An 11,687-nucleotide genomic window follows, 5' to 3' on the forward strand; every position below is an offset into this window, starting at 1 on the left:
TTAAAATATTACAATATTTTAAATTTCTGTCTTTGAGAATTAAATATACCAATATAAAACAGCAACAATGCAATAGCTGACAATTAACAAAATACCTTCAAACCAATTTGATTCCCCATCCTGGACAATTCCAATTACGATGAGATTTGTGAGTAATAAAATGATCGCGGAAACTGGGGTAAATGAAAGTGTCATTGGCTTTCCTAGTAGCCAACCGACAATTACACTGAAAGGAACAACGAAGAGAGCAATTTGAGTTGAACTTCCAACTGCTACTCCAATTGTCAAATCGGTTTTATTTTTGATTGCAACTGATACTGCTGTAATGTGTTCGGCAGCATTTCCAACGAGTGGAAGTAAAATTACTCCAATAAAGTTTTCAGAGAATCGCCACTCTGAAATGAATCCATTAATTGAGTCAATGAGGCATTCGCTTATAATAGATATAAGAACAGTACACAATAATATTAGAATAGTTCCAATTTGCCATGAAATCGTAGGTAATTCAAGGCAAACATCGTATAATTGGCAGTTATTGAAATTTGGGGAAACCACGGGGTAATTCTTGTACATGTTATTATATGCCTCGATATCGGAGCGTATGTTCGTGTGTTTGACTGAGTTGACGTTATCAATTACATAGGAAGAGTACGTTTTGTCAATTGATGCAATACTTTCATCTCTAAATAGATTAATGTGAGTGTATAATTGAAAGAACAAAAACAAAACATAAGTGAATGAAAGTAAAAGTGCAGTTAACCTTGAAATCATGAGAATATTATGTTGTGGAAGGTCAAATTGAGCAACAATTGTGGGTATTGAAATTGCCATGCATGACAACATAAGCAAAGATGTAGAAAACGAGGCACCCTTTTCATTGAACTTCTGAACATGGTGAAACAGACCACCTGCAAAAAAAGACATTCCAAGAACAAGTAGTAGGTTAGAAAGTATTGAACCTAATAGTGTGCCTTGAACAACTGTGATTAGTCCTGCTCTAATTCCCTGAACTGTTAAAATAGCCTCAACTGCATTCCCAAATGTTGCATTTAAAAGACCACCAACCACTTCACCTGTATGTAATGCTAATTCCTCCGTAAAAATTCCAAGAAGGTTTGCAAGAGGGATTAGGGCAATAAAATTGAACCAAAATGTAGCCAGAGGACCCCATTCTAAATAATAACTTAAAACACCAAAAGGAACAAATAAAAAAAATATATTCAGTTTTGTAAAAAAAATGTCTAAAATTGCGATTGCGTCGGATTTCCATGTGTAGTTAGGTATTTTTGTCTCTTTGAACACATTTTTATTTTTACTTGTATTAATTAAGTGTTTATATAAGTCGTTTTGCTGACTAAATATTCCAACAATATAAGGTAAGGTTGTTCTACGACGTGAAAATGGATCTGACATTGTACGCCGTAGATAAGAAGTAGCTCTCATACGTTGAAGAACCATTTTTAAAAAGGGACACTCTTCATATGAAGTATTACTTCAAGAGCTTAGTTTCTAAAAAAGAACCAATTTTTACTACAAAATATACTTTGTGTAATGTTGGACAAATTAATTATATTATTTCATTTAAAAGTTCATATAGTAAAAAGGGCGATGTTTCAAGTGGAATGGATGTGCTTTTGGACAACCAAATAATGTATTTGCTTAATTTCAACAACAAGGATTGCCAACTATAGTCTATTTTCGCGAATTAATATTGCCACTAAGGTGAATACGTAATTTTTAGATACCGCCTAAAAAAGTTGCATTAGGTACTAAATCCAAATAAAAATTTTTGGGTAGTTGCGCCGCCAAAAAGAGTAAAAATGAATAATCTAAATGCTCTGATCATATATCATAATTTAATAACATAATGAAAATCACGTGAGGTAAACACATGAGAAATTAATTAGTGATGTATAATGATGTGAACCCCATTAGTTTTGCTACGTTAAACTATAAAAGAGATGTTTTTTTCATGATATATTTGTTTTGATTAGTTTTCAAGATTTATTTAAAGAATTACAGCTAAATTAGAGCGGTAATTGTGGGGAGTATATGAGCTGAGTTAGCATAATACATGAGGCAAATAGAAAAATGCAAGGAGGCTTCTAATGTTTTTTTTCGAGAGTGATCTTTCGCAATTTAAGATTTAGTGTCAACCGTCATGAAGCGAGGGTTCTTGAAAAATCTCATTAATACAACAAACTCTGAAAAGAAAGAAAATGAGACATTAAAGGTAAGGATATGTTTTTATGCAGTTATATGAACTTTAGATCGATTCTTAGGTTAAACTAGATGATTTTGAGTTATATGAATTAATAGGTACTGGTAACTTCACTCAAGTTTTTCGTGCCTTTAATGTAGTCAATAATACACATGTTGCGATTAAAGTTGCAATTAAGTCTCAATTAAGAGCATTGAGAAAAGAGGACGAAATATTGAATGAAAAGAAAATATGTACTTTATTAAGTAATTCTTCTTCGAGAAATGTGATTAAATTGTTAGATTCATTTGCTAATGAAGATAATGTTTACTTAATTTATGAACTGTGTACTGGTGGAGAACTATGGCAAAGAATTCTTCCTATTGGAATAAAACCATTAAAACAAGCAATTTACTATTTGGCTCAATTGTTGATTGCAATCGAACATATACATAATTTAAACATAATTCATCGCGACATTAAAGCAGAAAACTGTTTGCTAATGGAAAATCAACAACTTAAACTGGCAGATTTTGGATCTTCAATTCATTTAGACGACATTTTTTGCGATTCCAAAAATTGTAATTCATCATGTAGTTGCAGATTCAAGATGAATAGAGGGAGAAGAGAATTTAAATATTTTGTTGGAACACCACAGTTCATGGCACCAGAAACTATACGGAATAAGCCACCAACAAAGGCAGTTGATCTGTGGAGCTTTGGCTGTACCGTGTTTCAAGTAATTTGTGGATACCCTCCATTTAATGCACCCAGTGAATTTCTTGTTTTTTGCAGAGTCCTCCAAAACGGTCTAAGGTTCCCTCCCGATTTTCCCGAAGATGCTAGACAATTAGTAGAGTCTTTACTTAAACAGGAACCTACTCAGAGAGCGACAATTCAAGAGATAAAGAAACACATATTTTTCAAAGATATTGATTTTGACAAACTGACAAGTGAACAAGAATATCCTAGTTTTCCACCATCATTAAAAGATTTGTGCCTAATTCAGGTTGCAAAGTCATATGAAAAGTACAAAACGGAAGAACTAGATAAATTAAATGCTTTGAATGATTCTAGCGTAGTTATGAGGCTAAAATTTGAGACAGAAAGAAAGGAGTATGAAGGCCCGCGCGATACTTGGCTGGACGAATTTTCAGATCAAATTTTCGACCATGAAAACACTTCGAAAAACACGAACAATCGTATCTCACTCTCGTCGTCCGAGAGTGACAGTGAATAACAGGAACTCTAGCCGTAAATTGTTTAGGCACTTCCCTAAGATTCTCTAAACCATCATTCTGATTTTTGCCTCTCCTCTCACAGCTTAAGCTGCAAAGGCTCCCCCGGCGCTAACCAAAGCTAAAATAGGAAGAACGGGAATCGAACCCGTGACCTCTTGCGTGTGAGGCAAGCGTCATAACCCCTAGACCACCCTCCTGTATCGAGGACCGATCTTGTTGAAAGAGCTATTTAATACTAAAATCACCAATTATTTACCTGTGTTCTGCAGGATATTGGGGTTAGATTGAAATTTAAATTCTCTTCTGCACATTGGGCACATTCCAGAGTCATTTCTTGCACGTGAAAGCCATTCATGTATACAGTGAAGGTGGAAAGAGTGGCCACATTCGCCAAATGCGGGTGGACATGAGTCTCCTGGCCTCAAACATTGGGGACATGTTAGCTCGAATGATTCACTGCAAATACTACAAAGATCATCGCCACACAACCAATTCCAATACCCTATCATTCTTAGCTTATTAATTTTGATTCTGGACATTTTAGATGTTATACAGATAGTTAACTTGTAATATTTGTAAGCATGAAACTGTGTTATTGCGAATGATTGATTAGTAGATCTTGTTAAAATATGAATAAATCAAATTAATGTATTTTTGGTCAGTATTTCTTCAGGAGTTTGAGATTTTCATACGCATTATTCTCAAGATTAGAAAAAAGATTGTTAACTTAAATTATTAATACTTGTTGCTAAAGTTACCGCTTTGGGCAAGATCCTAAAATTTTAAGCGGTTGCTGTAAAATTTGAATGGTTATTGACTTGTAGAAAGTTGTTACTTTTGATTATTTGAACAGTTATGAATTCTGCCCTAATAGAAATCCATTTATTTTGAATATGAGCGATTTAGATCGAGAAAGAGAGCTTAGACGACGCCAGTATCTGGCTGATCGTGAGAAACGTCAACTTGAGTTGGCAGAACGAGTATTAAAGAGTAAAGAGCTACTATATGCTTCGATTGGAAAAGAAGTGAATGAAAAAAAGAGGAAAGAATTGAGGGCAGAACAGAAGATATTAGCCGAGGCTGGCCGGATGGTCGAAGAGAGGGATATCGACGGGTCATTAATTGAAACATATGTTATGCCGGATAGTTACGACGAAGATTTGCATAAGAGACTAAGCTCTGTAATAATTAAACCTCAAGATAGGTTAGATAAACGTAGAAAGCTTAATAGGTCGGACCACGATCTATGGGAGTCAAACCAAGCACGTTCTGGAGATATTTCTTTAGCTAATAAAGTTCTAAGTGAAAAAATAATAGACCATGAAAAAAATATCAACTCACTAATTCTCTCAGATGGCTCTTTGATCGATTTTGAATTATTGGAAACAACTGCCACTGAAATTAACTCCGAAGATTCATTAAAAAACATGATTATAGAAAGCCAGGATATTGAATTGATTAATGATGTTAGAAACTCTTTACCTGTTATGAAATATAAAGAACAAATAATTAAATCACTAGAAGAGCATCCAGTATTGATAGTTGTAGGAGAAACTGGTTCTGGAAAAACAACTCAAATACCCCAATACTTGTTCGAAGCAGGGTATTCCAAAAATGGAATAATTGCATGCACACAGCCAAGAAGAGTAGCAGCAATGAGCGTGGCTGCAAGGGTAGCTAAAGAAATGGGGTCTAAGCTTGGAAGTATGGTTGGATATTCAATAAGATTTGAAGACTGCACAAGCGAAGAAACTGTAGTTAAATATATGACAGATGGGATTTTACTGAGAGAGTTTCTCTCAGAACCAGATTTAAAAAATTACTCATGCATATTAATTGATGAAGCACATGAAAGAAGCCTTCACACAGATATTTTGTTTGGATTAGTAAAGGACGTTTCTAGATTCAGGAATTCAGAAATGTATCTAAATAACAATGATGACGAAAAAAGTGACAAAATAAAAAACTATGGTGAAAATAATAAAAACCCTTTTAAATTAATCATATCATCCGCAACATTGGAGGCGAACAAATTTAGCGAGTACTTTGATAATGCCCCCATAATATACATACCAGGAAGACGTTTTCCAGTGAATATATATTATACTAAATCTCCTGAAGCCAATTTTATAGATGGGACCGTTGTCACAGTTCTGCAAATTCACTTTTCCCAAATTAAAAGATCTGATGAAAATAAGAACTCAAAAAAGATAATTCCTATTGGAGGTGATATTCTTTGTTTTTTACCCGGGCAACAAGAAATTGAAGAAACACAAGCATTGCTCGAAACTAGACTAGTGAATAAAGACCCGAATACTCCTGAGCTAATTATTCTTCCAATATACTCCTCACTACCATCCGAACAACAAGCAAAGATTTTTCAAACAACACCTTACGGGTTCAGAAAGGTTGTACTTGCTACTAATATTGCAGAAACAGCATTAACAGTAGATAACATAGGGTTTGTAGTTGATTGTGGGTTCTGTAAGCAAAATTCATATAACCCAAAGACAGGTCTAGAAAGTTTAATTACTGTTCCTTGTAGCCAGGCTGCTGCAAACCAGAGATCAGGAAGAGCAGGAAGAGTTCGCCCAGGAAAATGCTTCAGACTTTATACTAAATTCAGTTTTATGACGGAAATGGAAGTATCAAATGTTCCTGAAATTCAACGATGTAATTTAGGTAGTGCAGTTTTGCTAATTAAATCGCTCGGCATTGACGATCTATTAAATTTTGATTTCATGGATCCTCCACCTCCTGAGACATTAATTCGGGCATTAGAACTTTTATATTCATTGGGTGCGCTTGACGATAGGGGAGAACTAACGAAGGTCGGAAAAACCATGGCTGAATTACCTCTTGACCCTATGCATAGCAAGATGGTCTTAGCATCTCAAAAGTACAGCGTTGTTAACGAAGCAACTACAATAGTATCTATGCTTTCCGTTGGAAATACAATTTTTATTCGACCAAAAGACAAAGTTAAACAGGCGGACGGTATTAGAAAAGCCTTTACCGTACATGGGGGAGATCTTTTAACACTGCTCAATGTATACAATCAATGGCAAAGCAATGATTTTTCCGGATATTGGTGTTACGATAATTTCCTCCAAGTAAAAAGCCTCAAAAAGGCTCGTGATATCAAGACTCAGATAGATTCTCTTTTAAGCGAAAAATTAGATATTCAAATTTCAAGCAACCCTAATGAACTAGAATCAATTAGGAAAGCGATTACAGCTGGATTCTTCTCACAATCAGCACGTATTAATAAAGGCGGGAACTACACTACAATAAAATGGCGCCATGTAGTTGACATTCATCCTTCTTCAACATTGTTTAACTCAAAGCCTGTTGCCGTTACTTACACTGAACTCGTGCTTACCACAAAGGAGTATATGAGAAATCTTACTGAAATAAAGATGGAGTGGCTGCTTGAGGTTGCTCCTCATTATTATCATACCGATGATTTGAATTCAAAAGGTAATTAATCATTTAGCGCTAATAGATTTTTTAAGCTTATAAATTTTTGTTTAATTTTAGAATTTTAAAATTATATTAGTGTATTTATTATTTCCCTCGAGGTTAAACTGCGTAGTTATTATATTTGCCTCCAATATGCCACACGAGACAGCTCTAGTTTATCGTCCTATGAGACTATCTGACATTTTCAGAGTTAACAGGGTGAATTTGGATAGTTTTACAGAAACATATAACATAAATTATTATGGGGATTATCTATCAACTTGGCCAGAGCTTTGCTTTGTATGTGAAGCGCCTGACCAGTCAATAGTAGGTTATCTTGTTTCCAAAGTTGAAGGAGAGGGCGACCAGTGGCACGGCCATGTGACTGCCCTTTCAGTTTCACAACAATACAGAAACTCAGGTGTTGCAACAAAGCTTATGAAGTTCTTGGAAGACATCTCCACGCGGTTGAATTGCCATTTTATTGACTTGTTTGTAAGACCTTCTAATGAAAAGGCAGTCAAGTTTTACACAAAACTTGGGTATTATGTACATCAAACAATTCCCTCGTATTATACTGATGAGGATGGGTATGATATGAGAAAGCTTATTTGTATTAATAATACAACGTAGAAAAAGTTACACTAATAATAACAAGATATTATAATCACGTATTTTATTTTGAATTAATAAACAAAGAATGGTATATTTCAATAGCTCAATTGACTTTTTTTCATTATAAACAACTTCCCTTGAAATTTTTTTTGGTGTGAGATCAAGACGTGACGCATGCTTTGTGACATTAAAACAAAAATGACTGATAATTTGCAGAAAAAAAAAAATATATGAATAATTCTTGAAAGATGGAGTCATCAAGTATATATGAGATAATTGATAAATTGGAGTGAGTTAAAAATGCGTTAATTATTCTTTGATAATAATAATCTCTCCAGAAATGATGATACATATTGGGGTTATGATGATTTATTTGAGAAGTCAGAAATTCCACCTCCTGAAAGAAATGCAAACAAATCGAAGTTGTGTGCAGTTAGTTATTTAGATCCAGCAAAGAACTCTGTAAGTTCAATAATGAATGGATTTAAATTTGAAAATTATTTTATTATAGAAAATTGTAGCAAAATCCTCAGTTTTGTTTCAAAAAATCCAAGCAAACGAAAAAAGAATAAATAGTATTTTAGAAAGCATAGGAACAGATATAAAGCATTTCCATATGCTTGCAAAGCAGAGACAGTTCACAAATAAGCCTCAAGGTAGGAAACAATTATTTTATACACCTGAAAAACAGTATACCACGCCTGATTTGTGGCTCACAAAATCAAATAGTATTTATAATTCGTATTCTTCAAGTGCTAAGGAGATTGTTGAGAATACTTTGGATTATTATCCTAATGTAGGCCGTGAATGGTATATTAAGCGATGGAATGATATAAAGTCGATAAAGTTCCAAAAGGGAAATTAAGATATATGAGAGATATAAAAAGTATGTTTATAGTAATAAGTTAAATTAATTTTTTTTTTATCGCTGTTAGTTTTTTCTGTGTTTTTTCATTATTTGAGAAAATAAATCCAAATATTCCTGCTTTAATGTGCTATTTGAATTCTCATTTGTAATCGCATCCCATAGATAACAAGCTTGATTTGCAATATCACCCATCATATGGTAAACTTGTGAACATCTGTAGTAACCTTTGCTCCACTTTGGGTTTATATAAATACATGACTTAGCATCAAATAATGCTTTAGAAAAATCTCCTATTTTAATATAAGAAAGACATCTATTGGAAAGTATACTTGATTTGAGTGTGATGGACTTTTCAGATAAATCATTCTTTTTCATCTTTAAATGATTCAGAGCGTTTGAATAAATAGCGATAGATTCGTTAAATTTACCTTCTTTAAAAAGAAAATTTGCTTCTATTTTAATTTGTTCAGCATTTTCTTCATTGTAATTGTTTTTGTCCTCCAGATCCTGTTCAATTATTATTTCTAGAGGAACCTCAGAATCTGGAGATTTTTGTTCATCGAATATTGGAGAGTATTCATTTGATTCAATAGATTCAATAGATTCGGCTTGAATGGATTGCCCTCGTTCATTTTGCTGAGGATTTTCAATTTTTATACCATCTAATGCGTGACTTTTCAAAATTCCCATAATTTCCTCAGAGCAGCGGTTGTTTACTGCGTAGGAATAAACAGAGTCTCCTTTAATAATTTGACTTGAAGCGTCACATGACTGTAACTTCATGTATTCAATGATTAGTAACAATAGGTTAATATCGTTCTTTTCAACTGCACCAAAAATTGGTGTGTACCCTTCAGAATCCTTTGCTTGATCTAAAAGAGCTCCAGATTTCAATAGCAATTCTGTAAGCTCGGTATTCCCTATACCAATAGTTATCATAAGAGGAGAAGGAATTGACCTATTTAATGGTGCCTTATTTGGATTTGCTTTATTACTTAAAAGATAACTAATTAGTTCTTTATTATTAGTCATACATGCCCATTGAAGAGGAGTCCCAAACTCTTCACTACATGTATTGATGAATGAATCAATTTCAGACGGACCCTTGCTCTCTAGATTAGAAATAATAAGTTTTACTAAGTTGATGTCTGCAACCTGACATGCATAATGTAGTACGTTACAACCACTTGAATTTCTTCTAGTAATTTCGATTCCAGCTTCTAGTAATGTCGTAACTGATTCAATATCTTGAGCCCTCACAGATAAGAAAAGCGGGTTTTCATTACTATTATCAAGGCTATTAACTATTCCAGGGGCAAGCTTAATAATGGCCCTTAAAGTGTCGTTTCTCTTTGCAGAACAGACAAAATGGCAAACATTTCTTCCATTACCATCCTTATAACCTAGTAGATGTTCTTCAATGCCCATTTTTTCTTTAGAGTTCCCGACTAAGGCCACAATATATTTGATTGCCTCTACTGTTGTTCCATTTGTGACGGTACTGAATAGGCGTGTAATATTACCATATGCATCTCCTAAACTAGAGTTCTCTTCTTGCTTTACGCAATTCATTTCAATAATATTTAACTAAATCAAAAACTTATAAATAAATTGCCTAATTGCTGGAGAAAAATTAATTTTTGCAATAATATTCGATTTTTAAACTTAGTGTTGTCAGAATTTACTATTACCCTCTTTTCTTTTCAATTTGCGGGCCTTTTTTTTTTCGTGTCAAATGTATAATTGACATAAAAAATAAATTAAAAATTGATAAAGCAAGGCATAACTATTTGAAAGAGATAAACCTATATAAAATTAACTCCTTTCTCATTGAATTGTTTTAGTAATAAAACAATGACTCGCCCTGAAACTCAAGCTCCACCAGAATTGGTAAGTCTTAATTTCTATATTTCTTTATGAAATTAATTAACGAAAAACTTGTTTAGTACTACAATGAATCAGAAGCTATAAAGTACTCTAAAAGTAGCCGAATTATCGACATTCAAACCAAGTTAACGGAGAGAGCGATTGAGCTACTTTTGCTACCTCAACATCCTTGTATGATTTTGGATATTGGGTGTGGAACCGGAATTAGTGGTTCAGTTCTGGAGGATCACAATCACATTTGGGTTGGAATAGATATAAGTATTGGTATGCTAAATGTATTGGATATATATGATGATGATTCAGAGTCTACTGGCGATGCTTTACTTGCTGATATGGGTGAACTTTTAAGATTCAGACCTGGTGTTTTTGATGGAGCAATAAGTATTTCCGTTTTACAGTGGCTCTGTAATGCCGATAAAAAATCACATGAACCTTATAAAAGACTTCTAGTTTTTTTTAAATGGCTTTTTAACTCATTAAATAGAGGTTCAAGAGCAGTATTCCAATTTTACCCAGATTCCCCTTCACAGGTAGAGATGATAACATCAGCTGCCTTAAAGTCAGGGTTTGGAGGAGGATTAGTAGTTGATTTCCCTAACTCTTCAAAGGCAAAAAAATACTATTTGTGTTTATGGGCAGGGTTTTATTCCTCAGTACCTCAAACTCTTCCACAAGGCCTTACAGAAGAAAATGATGAAGAAATGAATTCGGTGAGTAATTTAGGAAGATCAAAAGACAAATTAAAGACAAGGAAAAGGGGTAATAAAAGAGAACATAGGGTAAAGTCGAAGGAGTGGATTTTAGAAAAGAAGAATATTCAGAGACTTAAAGGTTTTGAAGTTCGACCGGACTCCAAATATACTGGAAGAAAGAGAAGGAGTGGGTTTTAACTATTTTGGAATATAAATTTGACAATATTTGAGATAAAGTTCGAAACTAGTCTTTTTGCCGTAAAATATTACTAGAAAATTAGATTACTTTACAATTATATATATTCGATTAAAAGAGCTACTCTATCATTTCCTCATCTTTTTGTAAATCAGCTTTAGTTTCTTCTTTTGTCTCTTCAGCTCTACTTATATACAATACGTTGTTGCACCTTATAAATACTTTCCCCAAAGTTCCTTTCTTGGTGCCATCTATCCATTCTTCACAATCATTCAAGAGAAAGTTCATATACTCATCAAATGAAACCAATGTGCCTTTATATCTCATGTTCCCCCATTTTAAACGAATTATTGCAACCTTATTAATAAGGCTAGAAAGAAATGGCTTGGGGTTCACAGCAACAAGCTAAAACATATCAAGTTTTATTAGATAATAAATATGGTTTTTAGTAAATTAGGTTAAATTTAAACTTACCCCAGACATAGGAAGCAGCTTCAGTGTTTGTGAATTGATTATTTCTTTTTTT

The 11,687-nt window shown here is 33.7% G+C and overlaps 7 protein-coding genes across 7 annotated transcripts; 3 read left to right on the plus strand and 4 right to left on the minus strand.

The window, feature by feature from the left end:
• Nucleotides 1–39: 39 nt before the first annotated feature.
• On the minus strand, nt 40–1,458 carry cubi_00258 (calcium antiporter; the record flags this gene model as incomplete). The annotated part of the gene is made up of 1 exon (XM_029017272.1): nt 40–1,458. The coding sequence occupies one exon, from the start codon at nt 1,456–1,458 to the stop codon at nt 40–42; it is 1,419 nt and encodes a 472-aa protein (XP_028875851.1).
• Nucleotides 1,459–2,161: 703 nt separating this feature from the next.
• cubi_00259 (protein kinase) lies at nt 2,162–3,440 on the plus strand (the record flags this gene model as incomplete). The annotated part of the gene is made up of 2 exons (XM_029017273.1): nt 2,162–2,233; nt 2,283–3,440. 2 exons carry the CDS (start codon nt 2,162–2,164, stop codon nt 3,438–3,440), a joined length of 1,230 nt encoding a protein of 409 aa, XP_028875852.1.
• Nucleotides 3,441–3,549: 109 nt separating this feature from the next.
• On the minus strand, nt 3,550–3,980 carry cubi_00260 (uncharacterized protein; the record flags this gene model as incomplete). Its single annotated transcript, XM_029017274.1, has 2 exons — nt 3,550–3,623; nt 3,698–3,980. The coding sequence occupies 2 exons, from the start codon at nt 3,978–3,980 to the stop codon at nt 3,550–3,552; spliced, it is 357 nt and encodes a 118-aa protein (XP_028875853.1).
• A 354-nt stretch (nt 3,981–4,334) lies between these two features.
• Nucleotides 4,335–8,383, plus strand: cubi_00261 (uncharacterized protein; the record flags this gene model as incomplete). The annotated part of the gene is made up of 4 exons (XM_029017275.1): nt 4,335–6,921; nt 7,001–7,532; nt 7,857–7,980; nt 8,030–8,383. 4 exons carry the CDS (start codon nt 4,335–4,337, stop codon nt 8,381–8,383), a joined length of 3,597 nt encoding a protein of 1,198 aa, XP_028875854.1.
• A 66-nt stretch (nt 8,384–8,449) lies between these two features.
• Nucleotides 8,450–9,958, minus strand: cubi_00262 (ankyrin-related protein; the record flags this gene model as incomplete). The annotated part of the gene is made up of 1 exon (XM_029017276.1): nt 8,450–9,958. One exon carries the CDS (start codon nt 9,956–9,958, stop codon nt 8,450–8,452), a length of 1,509 nt encoding a protein of 502 aa, XP_028875855.1.
• A 282-nt stretch (nt 9,959–10,240) lies between these two features.
• Nucleotides 10,241–11,163, plus strand: cubi_00263 (hussy-3 like methyltransferase; the record flags this gene model as incomplete). Its single annotated transcript, XM_029017277.1, has 2 exons — nt 10,241–10,276; nt 10,333–11,163. 2 exons carry the CDS (start codon nt 10,241–10,243, stop codon nt 11,161–11,163), a joined length of 867 nt encoding a protein of 288 aa, XP_028875856.1.
• Nucleotides 11,164–11,281: 118 nt separating this feature from the next.
• On the minus strand, nt 11,282–11,644 carry cubi_00264 (LSM domain-containing protein; the record flags this gene model as incomplete). The annotated part of the gene is made up of 2 exons (XM_029017278.1): nt 11,282–11,566; nt 11,636–11,644. The coding sequence occupies 2 exons, from the start codon at nt 11,642–11,644 to the stop codon at nt 11,282–11,284; spliced, it is 294 nt and encodes a 97-aa protein (XP_028875857.1).
• Between the last annotated feature and the right edge of the window lie 43 nt (nt 11,645–11,687).

Source organism: Cryptosporidium ubiquitum, assembly GCF_001865345.1.
Source record: "Cryptosporidium ubiquitum isolate 39726 chromosome Unknown contig_11, whole genome shotgun sequence".
Taxonomy (NCBI): Eukaryota; Apicomplexa; class Conoidasida; order Eucoccidiorida; family Cryptosporidiidae; genus Cryptosporidium; species Cryptosporidium ubiquitum.